This window comes from Candida dubliniensis, chromosome R, assembly GCF_000026945.1.
Source record: "Candida dubliniensis CD36 chromosome R, complete sequence".
NCBI classification, from domain to species: domain Eukaryota; kingdom Fungi; phylum Ascomycota; class Pichiomycetes; order Serinales; family Debaryomycetaceae; genus Candida; species Candida dubliniensis.
In genome coordinates, this window is record NC_012867.1 from 1,759,229 (window position 1) to 1,779,979 (window position 20,751).

The following is a 20,751-nucleotide window of genomic DNA, read 5'->3' on the forward strand; positions in this document are numbered from 1 at the left end:
TTTTAGTTTTATTGTTTTCATTTTTCAAAGTAATTATCTATAAACTCTTTTTGGTTATGTATAAAATAGACATCTATTATGACCCCTGTCGTTTATATCCAGGGAAGTGAATTTGAACTATCTCACACGTTCTTGTTTGAATATTTTTTTTTTTCTTCTGTTTGCTGTAAGTTCTCCAGATTTCAACACAATTCAATTCAACTCCGAGGGTGAGAGAAAAAAATATCCCCAAGAAAAAAAAACCTCAATTGAGAGGGCGCTGATTGGTTACTGGAATTAATGGGGAATTTTTAAAAAAAAAATAAAAATAAGACATGCACGTCCTTATCAAGTCTATCTTTTTAGGTCGCTGGATATGAATTCAAAACAACACGAAGTACAAAGATATTGAAAAGAATTGCAAAGACTCTATGACCATATTATACTCAATACACTTTGTTCCTGTCGTCAGAGTGTAATTCTTTTTTAAAAAAAAAAAAATAAAAATTAAATCCACTGATCCGGTAACAGATTGATTATGTAGTTCGTCACCCTTTCTATCGTGCCAAATACACGACCAGATCGCAAAACTAAAAACAAAAAAAGATGTAGAATTCAAAGTGGAATCAAAAGGAACTTAGCTTGAGATGACATGAACAAAAACTAAGCTTACCTTGATCAAAGTAATAAAAAAGAAAGCCCAACGCGGGACTCGAACCCGCAACCTTGAGATTAAAAGTCTCACGCTCTAAGCCGATTGAGCTAGCTAGGCACTTTCGTGGAAGCGAGGGTCTGTAAAAATTGTTAAACCTGGGAACTATAAAACATTTTTATTTCTTTGTTTGTAGAAGAACTGGATAACAGGTTTCACTATTTGTTGAAGTCGGCTCTGTATAAGTGGTGTAACCGTTTGTAAACAGAGAGCAGGCAGTATGTTAAATTATCCTACAGTAAACTAGTTGTAAAACTGTAGAACAGAATGTATATTCCACAAAACAACTGAATGTGTCTTTATGTCACTTATAAATTTGTCCTACTGGGGCAAAGTAGCTATGTGGATTGTTCTTTTATTTTTTTTTTGAATTCAAAGGTCAACAGCCAAGTAGCAGCTTATTCATTAAAGTGTTCAATTAGTCTTTTTAAAAGTTATGCAGAGAGTACTACTATCAATTCATAAATAGTATACTTAATGTCTTTAGGACTACTGCTAACTATAATACAGGATCTAATATTAAAAAAAAAAAAAGAATAAACCAAAGACAGTTGTTTGTTTTCAATATCAGTCTGGATAGAAAAAAAACAGGTGCAAAAATATAAGCCCAACGCGGGACTCGAACCCGCAACCTTGAGATTAAAAGTCTCACGCTCTAAGCCGATTGAGCTAGCTAGGCGTATTTGATGGGGGCGTAAGTGCCTATGTTTAGTAAATAGTCTACTTTTATAAGAACAGCTCTTTTTAGTCTTTAAATAAACTAATACCAAAAAACAAGCAGCCAATAAGATTAATCTGTTTTTGTGGGTTACCAATCAATTAAATAACACTCTGGCCCCTAAAAACATAGCGTAATAAATATTTGCAGCTACTATTGATTAAACCAATGAGGCTAGGGTTCTCAGTATTGATTCGAACAACCAATATTCAAAACAAATGTTGAAACAAGAATTGAAAATTGAAAATACGAGAGTCGCTCCAAAACATTGAGTATTACTCATTTTGTAATACTTTGAATAGAGAGTCAAGTATTAATAAAACTATAGTGCTCTGGATTATGCAATTTAATTCATGGCTCAGGAACGTTACTATGCACTTTTTTTTTTTTGTCCACATTGATGAGAAAATGTGTTCGTATAATATGTTTATTTATCAAATGAGGGTCATGATTTGCACTTTTAAAATGTTTTGTCGTTACCAAATACAAAAAAACCCAATAAAAATGTAAATTATAGTTATTCAGCGAAACGCTATTTAGTTTTTTGGGTAAATTTCTATTAGTTAATTTAACGTCTGTTTATATTGAAGTGGGTAAGTGTTTCATCGGTGCTGTATTTTTTTAGGTGCAAAAAAATCACCAAAACTATAAATTATTAATTTAAAATGCAACATACTAGTATTCCTCCCATTAAATTGTTTTTGTTTAGGAAATCGATAAATCAAGTTTAGTGGTTTATGGAATTCAGAAGATACATGATATTTAGCTTGAAGTCTTTATAATATGATATAAGCTCATTTATTCATAGTAAAAGTAAAGTAAGGGAAATGGACAAAATATTATCAATTGATCAGGAAGACTTACGCCCCCATCAAATACGCCTAGCTAGCTCAATCGGCTTAGAGCGTGAGACTTTTAATCTCAAGGTTGCGGGTTCGAGTCCCGCGTTGGGCTTATATTTTTGCACCTGTTTTTTTTTTGATTAACAAGATAACAGTTAATCCTCTTCAGCAACTTTATATTTGCAAAACTATCACTTTTTATTTTTTTTTTTTTTAAAAACTATATAAAACTGTACAAAATGTTAGATTTTTGTTTATGTCTAGTGTACCTTTTTGTTTAATCAAGTCCAGGTGAAGTAAATCTGGCCTCGTCATCATCTTCGTCCTCTGAATCTTCCCAGTTATCAACATCATTCATTTCCACATCTTCTGGTTCATGGTTTGGTAAGATCTCCAAGCCTTTTTCACCAAGAACAACTCTGGCAGTTTCTTTATCTTGGATTTGGCCCTTCAATAACATAACAGCCAATCTATTTAAAATCTCATTTTGGATCAAACGATTTAATGGTCTTGCACCCAAGTCAGGCGACCACCCATTCTTGCATAAATATTCCATGGCATCATCATCTAGCTTCAATTGTATAGCCTTACCATTAGCAGTAAATCTGTTCTCAATTTCTGACAACCTGATCTTGACAATCTTGGAAATAGCCTTTCTAGACAATCTGTTAAACACAACAATACTGGAAATACGGTTGATAAATTCAGGTCTGAAATGGGCTCTCACAGCATCCATAACATGTTCCTTCGTGTTGGCATCAATCTTGCTTCCCTTGGCGGCATTGATGTAGGTTGCACCCAAATTAGAAGTCATTATGAAAATGGCATTCGAGCAGTTAACAAGTTTACCTTGAGAAGAGGTAACTCTACCATCATCCAAAATCTGTAACAACACAGTCAACACTTCTGGAGCAGCTTTTTCAACTTCATCCAATAAAACAACGGAATATGGTCGTCTGATTAATGGCTCAGTTAAGATACCACCTTCTTCATATCCAACATAACCTGGAGCAGCACCCAACAATTTCGAAGCAGACCATTTGTCTCCCAATTCGGAGCAGTCAATTCTAATTATTGCCTTTTCATCTGCAAAAAGAAAACCAGCAAGTTTTTTGGCCAACTCAGTCTTACCTGAACCAGAAAGACCCAAGAACAAAAATGATGGTGGTTGATTAGGATTAGCCAAACCCGATCTTCTCAATCTGATGGCATTGGAAACCGCCTTCACAGCTTCCGATTGTCCAACAACTTCTTTCGACAATTCTGCTTCCATATTGATCAATTTGTTATTTTCGGCTTGCGACAATTTCGTGACAGGGATACCGGTCAACCTAGCAGCAGTCTCACATATTTGTTCTGGCCCAACTGCATTCTTCAACAAACTGTCCAAATTAGAAGCCTCCTCTTCAGCAACTTTGACTTCCAACTCTTCAATCTGCTTCTGGATATCTGGGATGGCAAAGTATCTCAAGTCAGCAGCAGTGGCAGTATCGTATCTTCTCTCAGCATCTTGGGCTTTGATTTCAAGCTCGTCCAATTTTCTTTTTGCTGCAGTCAATTGTTCATGACTAGCACGTTCCTGCTTGTATCTTTCATTCAATGGACCAATTTTTTCTTCCAATTCGGCCTTCTTCTTTTTCGCCAAATTCAAACGTTCTTTAGAAGCAGAGTCTGCATCTTTATCTCTTTCCAATGCATTGATTTCAACATCCACCAAGTGCAATTGTCTTTCCAAAGTGTCCAACTCCTCAGGCTTGGAATCTCTAGCAACGGCAACAGCAGCAGCACTCTCGTCAACAAGATCAACCGCAGAGTCAGGCAATGCTCTGTACGTCAAGTATCTTGAGGCCAACTGGGCAGCAGTGACCAATGCACTATCCAATATACGGACCCCATGGTGAATTTCATATTTAGGCTGAATACCTCTTAAAATGGCAACAGTTTCTTGCACAGTGGCAGCAGGAACATCGATTTTTTGGAATCTTCTTTCAAATGCACCATCTTTGGAAATAAACTTTCTGTACTCAGCAAAAGTAGTAGCACCAATACAATGCAATGCACCTCTGGCCAACATTGGTTTCAACAAGTTAGCAGCATCTGACTTACCGTCACCCATCAACATGTGGATTTCATCAATGAACAAGATGATAAACTCTTTGGATTTTTCAATTTCATTCAAAACACCTTTCAATCTCTCTTCAAACTCACCCTTGTATTTTGCGCCTGCAGTCAATGCACCCAAATCAAGAGCAAATAATCTTGAGCCAGCCAAAACATTTGGAACATCCCCATCAACAATTCTTTGTGCAACTCCTTCAACAATAGAAGTTTTACCAACACCAGCATCACCAATCAAGACCGAGTTAGATTTACTTCTTCTTGCCAAAACTCTGATGACTCTTCGGATTTCTTCCTCTCTACCAATCACGGGATCAATCTTACCTTCCCTTGCTTTTTCAGTAAAGTCTTCACAATACTTGTTCAAAAATTCATAAGACGAAGATGAATCAGCTTGTCTGGAGTCGATTCTTTGAGAGCCTCTCAATTCAATAGCTTGTGTCTTTATTGTGTCAACACTCATACCAGCTTCTTTGAATATATCCTTAATTGATTGATCCTCCAAAAGCGCCAACAAAATATGATCCTGGGCAACATATGAGTCCTTTTGTTGTTGTTTAATTTTGTTGGCCTTGGTTAATACCTGACCAGCCTGATAGCTTGGTCGTATTTCATCTGGAGGGGGGCTCTGGGATGGTATTTTGACCAAATGTCTGTTCACGATTCTTTCAAAATCCCCCCATTCGTATCTTGCTCTCTTGATCAATGTCTTCAAATACTGTGTTGAACCTTCAGTATCATCTGATGGAATAAATGCAGCAAGAAAATGAAGGGGTAACAATTGCGAATTGGCCTGTTGCTTTGCCAATTCTGTGGCATTATTGATAATTTTGATAGCGTTATCTGTAAAGTCTTCCATGATCTATTAGTGTATAATTGTAGCTAACAATGAATTGAAGTTTGAAAAAAAAAAAAGAAAAAAAAAAAACCGAAAAGAAAGAGAAATAGAAAAATTGGGAAAGGTTATGGAGAGTGGTGGTGAAGAGCTGGTTTTATATCGGAACTAATGGGATGGGGGAGCAACATCTGTGATAATTCTTTTACGCAAGGGAGGGAGAAAAAAGCTCGGACTAGAGTTATTCCAGTTGGTTCCAGATTTTGCTAGAAGGCACTAGAAAGTTCTATCAAAAAAAAAAAAAAAAAAAAAAAAAAACCCGCACAAAACCATAATTTTGGTACTAGTGCATTATTCTCAGTGTGGTTATCTTTCTCCACATAAAGTAACAAAAAAGAAAGGAATCATGCCACGAACCACATGTCCATCCCCTGGATTGTATTGGGACAGCCCGATACCATTCTGAATAGTTAACTCTAAGCACAATTTTATTTGCGTCTCTTGTATATCGTCAAACTATTGTGACACATTGTAGATAGTTGGGACACGATCAATTCCGCTCCAACTTCTAACTCAGAGTTTTAACGACCCATGGTATTCACTAAGCAGATGAGTTTTATTTCAAGACTTGACTAGTGTGAGTGCAATCTCTGAACTGTTTTTTTTTTTTTTTTTTTTTTCTTCTTCAGTAACATCCCGGTATTGCCAGAGTGTAAAACTACATTGATATGCCGGAGCAAGATGACCTTTATCAAACCCAAGCCTTTTTAAGAAAACTTGAACTAAGAAAAAACAAAATACAAAACAAGAAAAGAAATGCAAATGTAAGATGATTTGACAATGTGGCTATTTCAAGTTGTAGCGGTCTTGTACGCAGCAAATGTAGTTGCACAATCCTTAAATGTAGTTGTCGATCCAATCGTCCGTTTAAACAACACTTCCATGGCACGTACTGAATTGCAACTTTTGAAAAAACAGGAGCCCGCTGCTCCCACGGTGTATTCCTTACGCTCCATTGACGAATTGGAATCAAAATACCCAGATAAACTAAACGACAAAACAAATGTGTTCCACTTCAAAGACACAAAAAGCACACTTCAGTACAACCACCGGAACCGCAAATGGGTGGAACTAAGACAAAAAGATCCAACTGTTGCTCCCCAGATTTTCCCGTTAGAGTATTGGATACCAGCGTCCTATTGTCTAGATTCAACGTCGGGGTCAGGCGGAACAATTAGTCGGGTCATCACGGTGCTCTTGGAAGCATCAGTGGAAAACTATATGGACTTGTATATCGGCTTTCCGACCTATGCATTTCTGGAAGCTATAGGACTTTCCATTGGCGTGAAAGTCGGGAAAGTAATGGCAGTGACCTTGTTGTTTTCGTGTGCTGTAAATAAAGGCGAAATTCTTCAAATGCAGTATCGCCCTTCATATGTCCTTGTTCCAACAATGGAAGCAATTCTGTACAAGTTTAAAGGAAAGAAGTTCAAAAAATCAAAAATCAAGGTGATCAAACCCTTCAAGATGTTGGTTATAGATGCACCCGAACACCAGTGCTGGGCAACAAATAAGGCAGATCATTTACAATGCACAAAACCAGTGAACCATAGACACCTCATTAAGTTTTAGTCAGCAAAATCAAGGTCTTACAGGGATGCGTAAAAACAAAATATGAAACAGTGTAAGGATCCACTGGCTAAGATAAGATGTAATGACCGAAATCCACGAAAGATTTTTAATAATTAGAGAAACTTGCACTTCATACAGAATTTTATGGACATATAACAGAACAAAAAAAGATTGATTGTGACTCTTAATTACTCCACTATTTAGCCTTGTCCAGAGTCTTTTTCATCACTATTTGACACTTCGTGTGATAGGTTGCCTTTTTTTTTTTTGCATCTCAAATTAGGTGGGGGTCGCTGATTTGTTTATGAAGCCAAAAAAAAATTTTTTTCTGTTTCTGCTCCAGCTCCCATTTGCAAAAGACAACTACAAAACGGGACGTTTTGTTTCTTGATACTACAGTACATGGATTTAATCCAACATTACACATCAGAAACTGAAAGTGAACCCGAAACCCAACTGGAAGGCGACAAGGATTTTCCAATAAAAAGTGACGTGAGTGAAGGAGAAGACAACGAAAGAGATCATCAAACTAGCATCCCTCCACCGCTTCCAAATATTGAAATCTATCTGCAACTTTATCAGCAAAACATGTCTAAAACAGTGTCTGTCACCTTTGGATACCTTCCATGGAAACCACCATTTGCTGCGATAAGGAACATAGAAAGGGCCTGTTTGCGTACAATTTCTAAGATACCTTTACTTTCGAACAACTATAAGTTTGTCTCTACACACAAGGACACCTCACGTCTAGTGAAGCAGCATATAACTGTCTTTCCCGGTGTAGGACTAAGCACGCCTGATACCCGTTTAGTGGCAGACAAAATTTTTGAGAATATAGCGAAATTGGAAGTGCCGAAATCAATGATAGTGAATGTTGGAGGGGGACTGGATCCATTGTCACAGATACTAAATAAACAAAGAAAGGCCATACGTTTTCAAACAGTCGATTACCTAAAGTTGGCAAGAGGATTCACAGATGACAGACTATTCTTATTGATATATGTTAAACACACTGCCGACTCGATAAGGTATGCCAATGAGCTTACAAATACCTGCAGACGAACCCTTGAGGATAATGGGTACCTCCAAAACAATGGAAAGATTCCATCATCATCGTACCATGTCTCTATATGCACTGGGTATCTTAAGAAAGCAATGTTACTGCAGAAGGACATTGCGGAAGTAAACAAACAGCTTCAAAACATCACTATTCCTGAGCTAGCCGACTTCCTGTTTGATGTTGAAGAATTTTGTTGTACGGGCTCAAATAAGGCCATTTATTCACATAGATTACTACCATATACGTAGAATAGAAGAGCAAATTAAGGTTTGTAGTGGTATTCACCTAATTGTATTTCAGTGTGCATATAAGAATATATGTAAAACCGAAGTTGTAAAGGAAAGGAACGAACAAACAAGCTGAGACACCATAGAAAACGAACGACTTTTTCTTTTCCTTTCCTTAGTTCCCACTTTTTTTTTCTGAAGTTTGTGAAAATAGACCATTTCTTGCACCACACAACAACCTACTTACCGCCCCCCACCCCTTGCCATTCTCGCCAATGTTTAGCAAAAAGCAACAAAAGGAGAAAGAAAGACAGTTGATAGAAGCTGTTAATAGTAGAGGTAACGATAACAAATGTGGTGAATGTGGAGCTTCACACCCAACATGGGCCTCGTACACTATAGGTATATTATTGTGCGGAAGATGTGCTTCGGTGCATAAGCGAGTTCTTGGCCCTCCTAGCCATAACATATCGAAAGTCAAATCATTGACATTGGATAATTGGACAGAAGAACAAATCAGCCAATTGCGCCGAATTGGAAACCGAAAGGCGAAAAGAAAGTGGAATTCGAAAAGAATACCCTTCCCATACGATGGGGATGACGACGTCAGTGCCGTCGAACAATACCTAAGAGACAAGTACATTGCGGGTAAATTTCGCGACGACGGTATTGAGAATCCTGACTATGATGACCGATCGAGTAAGTTTGGCGATGCTGATCAGGGCAGCTCGTATTCACAACGGACACTGGCAAGACTGAGATCAAATAGTACACGTAGCCAGAGTGCTTCGATTCCAAAACTTACGCATAGAAAATTAACCACATTCGAATATACTCAGTATTACACACAGGCAATGAAGATTAGACTGTATGGTTACAATGACCGTAACGCCGTTTTGGAGAGTTTATTATTGAGCAATGGAAACATAGAGTTGGCACTTGACATATTGGAACAGGACTCAAAAATTAACCCAACAAAAGAAGAAATTGCCCCTGAGTTGCCAAGGAGACCGCAACCTAGCTCAGCTAACACCAACGAAAAGACACAGGCGTCGTCTGATGAATGGTGGAACGGAAGCACAACAATTCTGCCCCAGGTATCAGCAGTCACAGGAGCACAAACTACTGGAATGCCGCAAATTTACCAATACACAGACCCCATAACTGGCCAGATTTCGTATATTGACTCGAATGGACAGGAGTATCTTGATCCGAACAACCCGCAACATCAAAACCAGTTGATGCAAATGTCCAACCCACAATTGATAGCCCAGCAGACCAATAAACAAAATATATTGTCATTATATAGTCAACCAACTGGCCAAGCATTCACGCAACAGCAGCAGCAGCAGCAGCAGCAACAACAACAGCAACCACAACAACCACAATATACCAATACAATATATTTACAGCAACAACCACAACAACCACAGCAGTTTACTGGATTTGGCCAAGCACAACAAACAGGATATATGTTTGGACAATATCCACAACAGCATAATGGATATTGGAGACAGTAGATCGAAAGTCATTGATTTTTTTTCATAATAGCCCATTGTTAGCAAAAAGAAGCAGCAAACTGTTTTTTTTTTTTTATTGTTTGAGATAGCTTAAGCTAAGGTCTCTGGGCTCCTGATATCCGGTATCAATTAAAGTAAGTGAAATCGCTACTCCAGACTATATATTTTTGATCCATAAACTAGAATGATTCACGACTTTAAGCAGATATTCAACTGACACGGTATAGGCACAGTAAAGAAGAAGAAAGTCTCGTTCTTATTAACAAAAACGGGCTTCAAGAGAGTTGTATACATATCGAAAAGATATAGCTTTTGAAAAAAAAAAAAAAAGAAAACATAGAAATAAAGAGAGCAGTTCAAATGTTAATCATTATATTTTAAAATTCTCTAAATTAATCAAATATAAACGTGTTGACAAGGGAACCAGGCCATAGTCCATTTCCCCAAACACCATTTATAAGCATATATACAAAGTAACCCGAATGCAAATTCATATATACATGGCAATTGACCTCTAGATAGAGTTTCTTCGATAAAATATTCTCTTTTCTTCTCCATCCTTTTTTTTCTCAACCAATCCGGCGATTCTTGGAAATTTGCCGTTGCTTTTCCACTCAACGAACAAGTCGTCTGCATACTTTAATCCAACCTTGTAAATCTCATCAAACTTTCCAAAATCTAAAGTGGCATAAGGATCGATAGGTGGCCGTAAATAATAAACACCGGGAGTTCTCTTGGCCTCCTCCAATGCATTGACACTAGAAACATAGGTCAATCTCATTTGAATATCCATCATTGTTGGAATGTTGGGGTGGCTGGAAAAAGGGTTCCAACGATTAAGCAAAACCCAGAACCCCAGGAGAGTGTCACCATAGTTCATTGGGGTACGGTCATCAACAGAACCAACATCAACAGCAATAATGTGCTTGACACCTCTTTTCTTCATCTCATTCACAGGCAAGTTATCCAAATAGCCACCATCAAGTAACATGCATCCGTTGAAGGCGATAGGGGGTAAAAGACCTGCAAGCGACATTGATGCACGGATAAATCTCCACGCGTGTCCCGTTTCGTGGATGTCCATAGTTGAGTTAGTGATATTTGCCGAGTTACAAAAATATTTAATCCAAAAATCCTCAATTTCGGCAAAACCGAAAACCTTCCAAATACCACGATTGAATTCATAACCTGTGATGTAGGAAGTGACTGGGTAGGTTAAATCAAACAACATTCGCCAAATCGAAGATATTCTTTTCGAAAACTTTTTCGCCATGGCATAAATGGAGACAATGTTGTACTCCTTGGCATACAACCCACCAACAAAAGACCCAATGGATGTACCCCCAATAATGTCAACCGGAATTCCATGTCGCTCTAAACTAGTGACAACACCAACGTGAGATATACCTCTTGAACCACCACCTCCCAAAACAAGACCTACTGCTTCATTGGAAAGAATCCGCGCTAATCGCATAAAGTCATCCTTGTAAATTTTCAACACCTTGCTCTGGTCGTTTTCTTTGATATACCATTTGATGTGCTGCTTTGTTGCCTCAAAAGTTGACTTTATTGCCTTATTCTGAGAAATTCTAGCCGCCAAATCGCTTATAAACGATTTTTTGTGTGGTAAAACATTTTCCTCTTGCTCAAACTTCATTTGAATATGGTGATGTCCTTGAACCCAAATTCTATTTTTCAACCACGGACTAGTAGACCCTGGTCTAACAACTTTGTCCCTATGAAGCAAACACAAATCTGTTCTAGCTGTAGTTTTCAATTTAACCAAGAGTTGCTCATACTCACCAATAGTCGTGCTATCATCCTCGGCATCTGCTAATAACAAAATACAGTCACCTTGAGAGATACAGGTTGACGTCCAATTAGACTGAACTGGGGTGTCGCAAATGTATACAATGGTCTCGTATTCTTCTTCCAAATACGCAAAATACCCCAGTAGTTTCAACCTTGCCAAACTTTCATCAAACGCATGTCTCCCCAAATGAGTCAAGATCAGAGCCTGGTCTAATGCAATCACGTTTCGGCCAATCTGTCTTAAAGCCTGAACCAACTTTTCTGCAAATTGTCGCACCGGTAAACCAGACACGGTGGGCAAAATTGTTATTGTTTTATAATTTGCGGATGTGAACGACTCTTGCGAAGTAGTTGAAGTGATAAAATTCCGCTCTCTTGGTTGATACTGCAGAGCAAGTACTTTGGATGCAACTAAACGAGAAACACTAACCATTATTGATGGATTCTCATTAGACAACATTTCAAATAATGATCTTGGGATACGTGCTGTTTCTGAATCTCGAACTGCAATCAATGTGTTTGATCTTCTCGAAGCCGTCAACACTTCGACTTCACCAATAGATTCACCATGCCCATATTCGCCCAAAACCTCAACGTCCTCCTTTTCGGTATTTTTGTTTGTTGACCTAACAACCCTAAACCTCCCACTCAAGACAACATGGAACCCATTGGCCAAGTCTCCCTGTGAGCACAAAACTTCACCTGCAGGTATGTGACACCATTCTAGCGCATAATCAATCGTGAGTATCTGCTTGGATAGCAAATTTTTTAATTTAAGTGCAACGGGTAACTGCAAAAAGTAATACTTGTCTAACAACTTATTGTAGTCATTCTTAGCTATGTACGCAACAACTGCCCCTGTTTTTTTGGGGGTCTTTATCGTCACCATCGATCTGAACCCAACAACCGAAGTCAAATATCCAGCAATCCCACCAGACTCGACTGTATAGATGTATCTATTAGGGGCAGAAACATCTGCAGAACGATTGTAAATTTCCAAAGACCCATCTATAACGTAGTACAACCCAGTAACAGCTGAATTCTGACTCACGATCGTACAATCGGGACCAATGTACTTGATCTCTAGAGATTTAGCAAATGCATCTTTGATATTCATGTCTGATAACAAACGCTTCTTGGCAGAAAATTTAGGCAATGTCGAGTTTTCAGAAGTCGATGGTTTTCTCAATTCTGCTAGATTAATCGTGTTCATTAAGCTTCCACGATTGTTGAATACCGGATGTGATCTTTTAGTGGTTGGAGTGGTAGTACCGGACATAATCGACTGATTCAAACTATCCAAGCCCACAATAGAGCTGCTTGTTGAAGAGCTCAAGCTTTGGAAATATCCACTTCTTTCATCTATACCATTTGTCTCTTCGATACCAACCATTTTGAAAATATTCTCGATTATCGCAACTCGTAAAGAGTTCTCCTCAGTTTCTTCCATTTCATCAGTGAAGTTCATTCTTTTGTTATCTCCATCCAGCAATGAAGTAGCTGAAGATTTTGGGACATTCTTTTTTTGGAACTCACTTCGAGAAATAGGCACCGACGAAAGCAAATCACCCGGATGATTACTTTTCACTTTAGAATCCAAAGACACATACCTCGAAGTAGTTCTTTGTAACGGGTTTCTATGATGATGCTTAAGCTTCTTTGGTAAGTTCTCGGTCTCAGCCTCGGATTCTTTCGTCTTGTTCAACCTTTGCAATAAACCGTCAACAAAGTATCTGGGCAAGCTCATAGCGTTTTCTTCGTTCAACTTTATCTCCAGTTTCAAAATCTCACTGGTTAAACCAAGGTAATTTTGCACAGTGCTCATTGTCACTTTGTACAACCTAGTTAAAACCATTGTGACAATGTGAGATGTGGCCTTTGGATACTTCAGTTGGACGCGTTCGAATGCAGTGTGGGGGATAATTGCTATAGTCATGGTACCGTTATTATGTGACTTTTTTGGTCTGACAATTATTTCAGGATAATCCTCACTATTTTCGTCTTCGTCGCTGCTGTTCAATTTTGAATCAGGTACTGATTTACCCAAATAATCCATATTCAATGCAACAACACTGTTCCCATCTTCATCGCTCGGAGTCAAAGCCATTTCCTCATTAGTATTCCTTGGCCTAAACAAGTCTAAGGTGGAGAACAACGAACTCAATGGAGCACCACTTTTGACTTCATTCAAAAGTTGGTACTGCTTGTCACCAAGAATCAAAAACTCATCCCGCTCCTCTTCAATCTCCTCAAAATGGTGATGCTTATATTTCAGCAGTTTCTCCTTAGACTTTTTTGTATATACTTGGGCAACCCCTTCGACGACTATCAGAAACCCCAATGATTCATCCAAACACAATATCTCCTCTTGCGACAATTTCTGTGTAGTCATACTTTTTGTCAATTCATGGAACACAGCTTTGTCCAAGTACCCAAAAACTTTAATTGCTAGTAAAAACTCATCTAAATAATTGCCTGGTTTTTTATCTTGCTTTGATTTTCCAACAAATACTTTCGAGGAAGCGGGATGACTGCTCTTCTTACTCGCCCCTTCTTTTTGATCGTTGCTTTGGGAATATCCTGTAAGAAATTTATACCTGATAACCAAATAAGCCACAACACTAACACCAACTAGTGTCACCAAAATAGAAGATAAATGCAAGTTTATTTCAAAATTTTTTGAAAGAAGTCGTAGAACGAATGCTGGAGAATCAATAATTATGAGATTCAACACTTTGAATAATAGCCATTGAACAAACAGCAAAATGTCACCTATCATTGTATATACCAGGTATATACTGGTAGTTCTATTGTCTGGATGCTCCAACGGTATCAGATCCTCAAACTCCGGGCCCATTGTTGAATTTTAAAGTTTTGATGGTGATTGCAAGCTGGAGAAGAGATTTCTAAAAGGTTCGAGACAATTTGGTGGACACCACGCGATATATATAGAGGTACTTTTGTGTGTTTGCTCCCACGACCAAAGTGCGTGTGTGTGTGTGTGTGTTTGCGTCTTTGTTGTATTTGTTGCGAAATTACACAATATCACTATCATAAACACATACAATTTATTTCGAATAACTATCTGAAAACAATAACTGGCACTACATACACATAAAAGAAGAGAATTTTAAAAACCATAAAAAAATTGAGAAACAATCCCACAAAGAAATACGTTGTCCTGGGTGGCAACTTTAGCGTTTTCCAATTCCAAGCTCTTTGTACTTTTCTTGTAAATAGTTTTCATCATTCAAGTACTTTAAATCACCAACTGGTCGTTCGCCCATAACACTTATTCTATAAGCGTGACGAATTTCTGGCTCATCAAAGTCAACGCATGGAGAATGAATTGTGGTTGAGTTGTTCCATAAAACAACGGTATTCTCCTCCCAGGTGACTCTAATTTGCAAATCTTGGGCCTTTTCTATATGGTCATACAAGAATGCCAACAAGTAGTCCAGCTCATCTTCCTTCAACTCAACAATACGTCTTCCGAATTCCTTGTTCAAATACAAGTGCTTTTGTTTGGTCAATGGGTTAACTCTAACAAGCGGATGAATATTCGCTTCGGGCTCTCTTCTGATTATTCCACCAGCCAGTTTGTTATTTGCAGCCTGCTCAATCGATGAATGCAAGATATGCAATCCTTCCAATCTTTCTTTCATGGCAGGACTTAAACGGTTGTATGCTTCAACTGTATTAGCAAATAATGTGTCTCCACCAGCGTCTGGCAATTGTAAACACGAGAACAAAGTCAACTGCAATGCATTCAATGAATATGAACAGTCAGAATGCCATGATATTGAATTGGTTCTGTCAGCAAAAACACTATCAATTTCTTCCTGTGATGCACCACGAAAGCAGACATGCAATTCAGGGAACCCTTCTGGAGAGCCACTAGTGGCATGTTTATACAATGGGCCAAAATAGCGAGCAAAATCAACTGCAGCTTGAGGTCCACCTTGGTTGAAATCTTGGTTTCTGAAAACAACAACGCCTCTTTCAGCAACAAAACGGGAAAGGTCGTTTTTCGCAGCATCAGACAACTGTGAAAGCTGAATACCAGTTATCACAGAACCTAGTTTGGGGCTCAACCTTTTAACCTTGTAATCCCCTCCAGCAGGGAACAAGTTGGACAACAAAGGATCAGCGGCATGTCCTTTATCATGATATTGCTCAAACTTGTAAGATGGGAACTTTTGGTTTGGGTTCCATGTGGGCAAGAATTCAGGGTATAAAGCTAAAGATTTGTTGTGATCACTCACAGTAAATGAGCCTTTGCTGGTTTTACCAACATGAGATCTTTGAAATTGAGAAGCGTCGTATTTAGTAGTATCTGCAACTGGTGCCATTTTGATGATTTATCCCAAGAACTTCAAAACTCGGTGAAAACAAGAAGATGTGCTAGAAAGAAAGAAGGAAAGAAAAGAAAAAAATGAAGAAGAGGACTGGTTGGAGAAGCAACTGAAGTGAATAAATATGACGAAACAGAAGTCCACCATTTCATATTGTTTCATTATCTGGGTGCAAACACATTTTGTTAGCGTTGGTCATGTGACTGGAAACTGTGGCTGGTACCAGCCGTGAAAACTCCACGATTTTTCAATGTTCTTCTTCCAAAGCCATAGATGGAATTTTAAGAAAAAAAAAAACAAAACAACACAAAACAAAACAAAAACCAATATCCAGAAGATGATAATAGTGATTGCTCAAAATGGAATATTTGGGCTATGCATGTTTCTGTAGGTTTTTGGTAGTTAGTAGAATTTTGGCTGTGTGGTGAATCAAGTTACGAAAATAAACAAGTGCACGCTAGAAAAAAAAAAAAAAAAGTACAATAGATGTATAGTTCAGGATCAGAAATGTATCAGCTACTAGCATGTGGATCGAATGGGAACTACCAATTAGGAATAAACAGCGATGAAGATCAGGATTCTTTGAAAGCAGCATTCTTTAATATAGACGGCAAAATAACTTCAGATGTCCCTGGAAAGCCAGTAAAAATAGCTGGCGGAGGAAATCATACATTAGTAATTCTAGACACTGGCGAAGTTTTCAGTTGTGGAAACAATGAATTTGGTCAATGTGGACTCCCTAGAGCTAAGAGCTTGAGTATTTTTCAAAAAATACCAGGAGATGACTGGCTCGATATTTCGTGTGGGTGGGAGTTTTCGATTTTGGTGAAACAAAATGGACAGGTGTATGCATGCGGAAGAGGACTAAAAGGCGAGTTAGGGCTTGGGAAAGAAAGATTAGAAAGTGAACTTACTTATTCCGCCACTGTTGACGGGTTCAAGAAAATAGAATCTTGCATGCAGCACACAATTATTCAGACAACCAGTAGTCTAGTAGGTTGGGGTAACAGCAGAAAGGGACAGTTGGGCGAAACCGAAGACAAGATAATGTGGACCCCAACAACCTTGCGATTTGGTGTGGGGTGTATAGATTTCAGTCTAGGGAGGGAGTTTACCGCAATACAGACAGGCAAAAACAGTATAGAGATATTTGGCAAGTTGTCAATCAAAAATATTCCCGAGTCCATAGGAGTGGCCAGAGTTGAAGCCATGTGGTCTTCCGTTCATGTACTATTGGAGTCAAACGTGGTCCGGTCATTTGGCAACAATAGTCACGATCAATTGTTTCCAGACGATTCGAGTGTTGCAGTTGAAGAATATGCCATTGGCAGTGAACATGGGTTGGTTAAATCGGGAAACATAGTTTATGCCTGGGGGTGGTCTGAGCACGGGAATTGTGGGACATCAAATGTTTCTGATAAAGTGACGTTCGGTTATCTTAACAAGTTGTACACTGGGTCTGCAAAAGTAGTACTTATTGGCGCTGGCTGTGCCACAAGTTGGGTTATGGTTGAGAAATAGATGCTACATTAATAGAATTCAAATATATCGATGTTTCTTCTCCAAATTCACCTATGAGATAATTTATAAATCCCGAAAGATGGAAAATATGTCCATCGACGTTGTTCTAGGACTATCACTCTCAATAACAAATTAGAAAGAGGCCAAATTCATTCTTCTTAAAAGCGATTATCCATTTGATTAGTATTGAGAAGAAAGTGTGTTAAAATCGTAAGAAAAAATTTTTTTTTTTTGTTTGTTTCTCTTCTCTTCGAAGAAGTTCGGTAGAAGGACAAATGTGTGTGTCTACCAACTGACTACTCTTCTACCAAAAAAAAAAAAGAAAAATAAAGAACTGGTACTATCTTATCACTATCTAATCACACAGTTTCTGGTTGAGAGTCACCAATTACTTGTCTTTATCCTTTTTTTTTTTCTAGCAAATAATCAGCAATGAGTATTTTTGGGGCAGTTTGTCTGGGAAGACCAATGGTGTTGGCAGAACAAGTTGACCAAACAAAGTTTGTTTTCAATATTGCGAACGCCTCCAACATATCATACATTACCATTTTCATCTTGCCCAATTCGCCCTTTGTCGATAATAATTACACTGCGTTAATATATTTCCAATTACCCCAAAGTGGAGGTAGCTCACCTGAATATAAATTATTGGGAGGGATCAATCCAAACAAGCCATCAGCGATATATAAATTGAACAATAACACTAACAAAGGTTCGAAGTCAGCCGATGACATAGACATGGACATGAATGACGGGGGTCCCATTGATTTGAGTGACAAAACTACTATTAACATTGGTATTTCCATTGAGCCTACAGCGCAAGCAGAGCAGTTGATCCAACAGTCGAAATTATCCAACAGCACATCATTGGTGCCTGCAAACAAAACCACGGGAACCAGCTCCGCAGCCACTACAACGAGTCTGCCTAACGAGACTGCAAAGATGGCAAATAAGATTGTTGGGCATGCTTACAATTATTTGGCTAGTTTCATAGATGCGTCGGGGAAGGTACCCATTAAAGCATTTGACAACTGGTGGGATAAATTCAAGACAAAGTTGCATAACAACCCAAATTTTTTGAACGAATTACAAGAATGAATAAAGTATACAGCAATTGGGTACTTTGTTTAGAAACGAAGAATAGTTGCAAATTTGTAAATACACGGTTATTGACAAAAGTTATAGCTCTGTGTATGGGTATATCTAGGGTTTTTTTGTTGTCCGAGGCAAATATATTCCTTGCAGCCACGTGACATAAACAAGATCGTAAATAATAACTATTGTGGTCTAGCAACAACAACAGCAACGGTAGTAATTTCTTTGTGGGCTTGATTGATGAATGACGACGATTTGTCACTTTTCAAGTATCGACACTTTTGTCGTCACAGCCCGTGCCATCGCCACATCATAAACACAAACAAAAGGACGGATGTGTGAGCTATCACTTGCATTGGTAAGGAGATCACCATATACTTTTCTGACTCAAACACTTTTCCTGGCTTTTAGGTTATATTGCTGGATCGACAAAATCGCATCATGTTGCTAAATGGCAAAAATTATGGTTGCCTGGTCACGTGCTATTACCTCATTGTGGTTTGTAAGACGGAGTTAGCTGTATAGTGTGTAATTTCTTTTTTTTTTTTTTTTTCCCTTTTGTCGGTAAATGGACTCGCTTTGTTTGATTGTATTGTATTGTTAGTGTGGCGGCGGTTTTTCTTTTTTCTTTCTTTTTTTTCTTGTATTTCTAAGCAAGAAAGAAAAAAAAAACCAAAAAATTTTTCAAACTTGTAACACAGATTTAAAAACACGAAAAATATAAAAGTGCCCCATGATTACCTATTTAGCAAAAAAAAAAAAAAAGAAAGAAAGAAAGAAAGACTTTTCCTTTTAGGTATTACTTCAACCTCGGATTACTAATCTTTAGGCATAATATAGTTTAAAAGTCCAACCTTTTTATCTATATATTTCGGTATAAAGTCCAACCTTTTGCTTCACATATACAAACAAGAACTAATTATTTTTTGTCTCATCACATAATGACTATTGAATCAAGCACTAACTATTCTTTCGGCACCAAGGCTATCCATGCTGGAGCACCCCTTGATCCTTCGACTGGTGCTGTCATTGAACCAATTTCACTTTCAACTACTTTTGCTCAATCAGAGCCATCCAAGCCATTGGGTATTTACGAATACTCCAGATCTTCTAACCCAAATAGAGACAACTTTGAAAATGCTGTTGCCGCATTGGAAAATGCCAAGTACGCCATTGCGTTATCATCTGGCTCTGCCACTACTGCTTTGGTTATTCAATCATTACCAATAAACTCGCACATTGTTTCGAGCGGGGACGTTTATGGAGGAACTCACAGATACTTTACCCAAGTCGCCAATACACATGGTGTTGAAGCTCAATTCGTTGGTAATTTAGTAGAAGATTTACAAGGTGCATTGAGAGAAAACACCAGATTGGTGTGGTTGGAAACCCCATCCAATCCAACATTACAGGTTACTGACATTGCCAAGGTGAAATCTATTTTGGCCGACCATGAGGCTAAGACCGGTAACAAAGTCTTGTTGGTTGTCGACAACACTTTCTTATCACCATATCTTTCTAATCCTTTGACCCACGGTGCTGATGTTGTTGTGCACTCAGTCACAAAGTACATTAATGGACATTCTGATGTTGTTATGGGAGTCTTGGCAACCAACAATTCTCAATTGCACGAAAGGTTTAGATTTTTACAAAATGCAATTGGTTCAATTCCTTCCCCATTTGACTCATGGTTGGCACACAGAGGGTTGAAGACATTACACTTGAGAGTGAGACAAGCATCCAACTCTGCTCAAAGAATTGCCGAATACTTGAGTCAACATTCTGCTGTGTTGAAGGTCAACTATCCGGGGTTGAAATCTCATAAGAACCACGATGTTGTTTTACGTCAACAAAGAGACGGTTTAGGTGGTGGTATGATTTCATTTAGAATTGCCGGTGGAGCCAAAGGTGCTGCAGTATTTACTTCGTCCACAAAATTGTTTACTTTGGCTGAATCATTGGGTGGTATTGAGTCATTGATCGAAGTCCCAGCAATCATGACACACGGTGGTATTCCAAAGGAAGAAAGAGAAGCCAATGGAGTTTACGATGACTTGGTTAGAGTGTCGGTTGGTATTGAAGACACCGAGGATTTGTTGAAAGATATTGAACAAGCTTTGCAAAAGGTAGCTTCCGTTTGAGGATGTCATTGCAATGTATATAATGATTGTATATTATGACAGAAATGGTTTATACAGGAATGTTTTAATAGAAATATCGCTTATACTATGATAGAAAATCGGAAAGACAACTAAGAATGTAGTGTTTGCCCTTTGTCATTGGTTATTGATGGGGCCTGAGCACAGTAGTAATAAGATCAGTTGA

The 20,751-nt window shown here is 38.3% G+C and overlaps 9 protein-coding genes and 3 non-coding genes across 12 annotated transcripts; 7 read left to right on the forward strand and 5 right to left on the reverse strand. All coding sequences in view use genetic code 12, as the record gives it.

Moving 5' to 3' along the window:
- Window positions 1-676: 676 nt before the first annotated feature.
- tRNA-Lys (TTT) lies at window positions 677-751 on the reverse strand. Its single transcript has one exon. It is a non-coding gene; the product is annotated as a tRNA-Lys (tRNA).
- A 544-nt stretch (window positions 752-1,295) lies between these two features.
- tRNA-Lys (TTT) lies at window positions 1,296-1,370 on the reverse strand. Its single transcript has one exon. It is a non-coding gene; the product is annotated as a tRNA-Lys (tRNA).
- A 918-nt stretch (window positions 1,371-2,288) lies between these two features.
- tRNA-Lys (TTT) lies at window positions 2,289-2,363 on the forward strand. Its single transcript has one exon. It is a non-coding gene; the product is annotated as a tRNA-Lys (tRNA).
- A 165-nt stretch (window positions 2,364-2,528) lies between these two features.
- Window positions 2,529-5,228, reverse strand: HSP104 (heat shock protein Hsp104, putative; the record flags this gene model as incomplete). Its single annotated transcript, XM_002422276.1, has 1 exon — window positions 2,529-5,228. One exon carries the CDS (start codon window positions 5,226-5,228, stop codon window positions 2,529-2,531), a length of 2,700 nt encoding a protein of 899 aa, XP_002422321.1.
- An 816-nt stretch (window positions 5,229-6,044) lies between these two features.
- Window positions 6,045-6,836, forward strand: CD36_33860 (conserved hypothetical protein; the record flags this gene model as incomplete). Its single annotated transcript, XM_002422277.1, has 1 exon — window positions 6,045-6,836. The coding sequence occupies one exon, from the start codon at window positions 6,045-6,047 to the stop codon at window positions 6,834-6,836; it is 792 nt and encodes a 263-aa protein (XP_002422322.1).
- A 402-nt stretch (window positions 6,837-7,238) lies between these two features.
- CD36_33870 (conserved hypothetical protein) lies at window positions 7,239-8,144 on the forward strand (the record flags this gene model as incomplete). Its single annotated transcript, XM_002422278.1, has 1 exon — window positions 7,239-8,144. One exon carries the CDS (start codon window positions 7,239-7,241, stop codon window positions 8,142-8,144), a length of 906 nt encoding a protein of 301 aa, XP_002422323.1.
- A 254-nt stretch (window positions 8,145-8,398) lies between these two features.
- On the forward strand, window positions 8,399-9,643 carry CD36_33880 (ultradian oscillation regulator, putative; the record flags this gene model as incomplete). The annotated part of the gene is made up of 1 exon (XM_002422279.1): window positions 8,399-9,643. The coding sequence occupies one exon, from the start codon at window positions 8,399-8,401 to the stop codon at window positions 9,641-9,643; it is 1,245 nt and encodes a 414-aa protein (XP_002422324.1).
- Window positions 9,644-10,157: 514 nt separating this feature from the next.
- Window positions 10,158-14,312, reverse strand: CD36_33890 (patatin-like serine hydrolase, putative; the record flags this gene model as incomplete). The annotated part of the gene is made up of 1 exon (XM_002422280.1): window positions 10,158-14,312. The coding sequence occupies one exon, from the start codon at window positions 14,310-14,312 to the stop codon at window positions 10,158-10,160; it is 4,155 nt and encodes a 1,384-aa protein (XP_002422325.1).
- A 337-nt stretch (window positions 14,313-14,649) lies between these two features.
- CD36_33900 (alpha-ketoglutarate-dependent sulfonate dioxygenase, putative) lies at window positions 14,650-15,807 on the reverse strand (the record flags this gene model as incomplete). Its single annotated transcript, XM_002422281.1, has 1 exon — window positions 14,650-15,807. One exon carries the CDS (start codon window positions 15,805-15,807, stop codon window positions 14,650-14,652), a length of 1,158 nt encoding a protein of 385 aa, XP_002422326.1.
- A 489-nt stretch (window positions 15,808-16,296) lies between these two features.
- Window positions 16,297-17,331, forward strand: CD36_33910 (alpha-tubulin suppressor, putative; the record flags this gene model as incomplete). Its single annotated transcript, XM_002422282.1, has 1 exon — window positions 16,297-17,331. One exon carries the CDS (start codon window positions 16,297-16,299, stop codon window positions 17,329-17,331), a length of 1,035 nt encoding a protein of 344 aa, XP_002422327.1.
- A 432-nt stretch (window positions 17,332-17,763) lies between these two features.
- CD36_33920 (overproducer of inositol protein, putative) lies at window positions 17,764-18,429 on the forward strand (the record flags this gene model as incomplete). The annotated part of the gene is made up of 1 exon (XM_002422283.1): window positions 17,764-18,429. The coding sequence occupies one exon, from the start codon at window positions 17,764-17,766 to the stop codon at window positions 18,427-18,429; it is 666 nt and encodes a 221-aa protein (XP_002422328.1).
- A 938-nt stretch (window positions 18,430-19,367) lies between these two features.
- Window positions 19,368-20,567, forward strand: CD36_33930 (cystathionine gamma-lyase, putative; the record flags this gene model as incomplete). The annotated part of the gene is made up of 1 exon (XM_002422284.1): window positions 19,368-20,567. The coding sequence occupies one exon, from the start codon at window positions 19,368-19,370 to the stop codon at window positions 20,565-20,567; it is 1,200 nt and encodes a 399-aa protein (XP_002422329.1).
- Window positions 20,568-20,751: the final 184 nt, after the last annotated feature.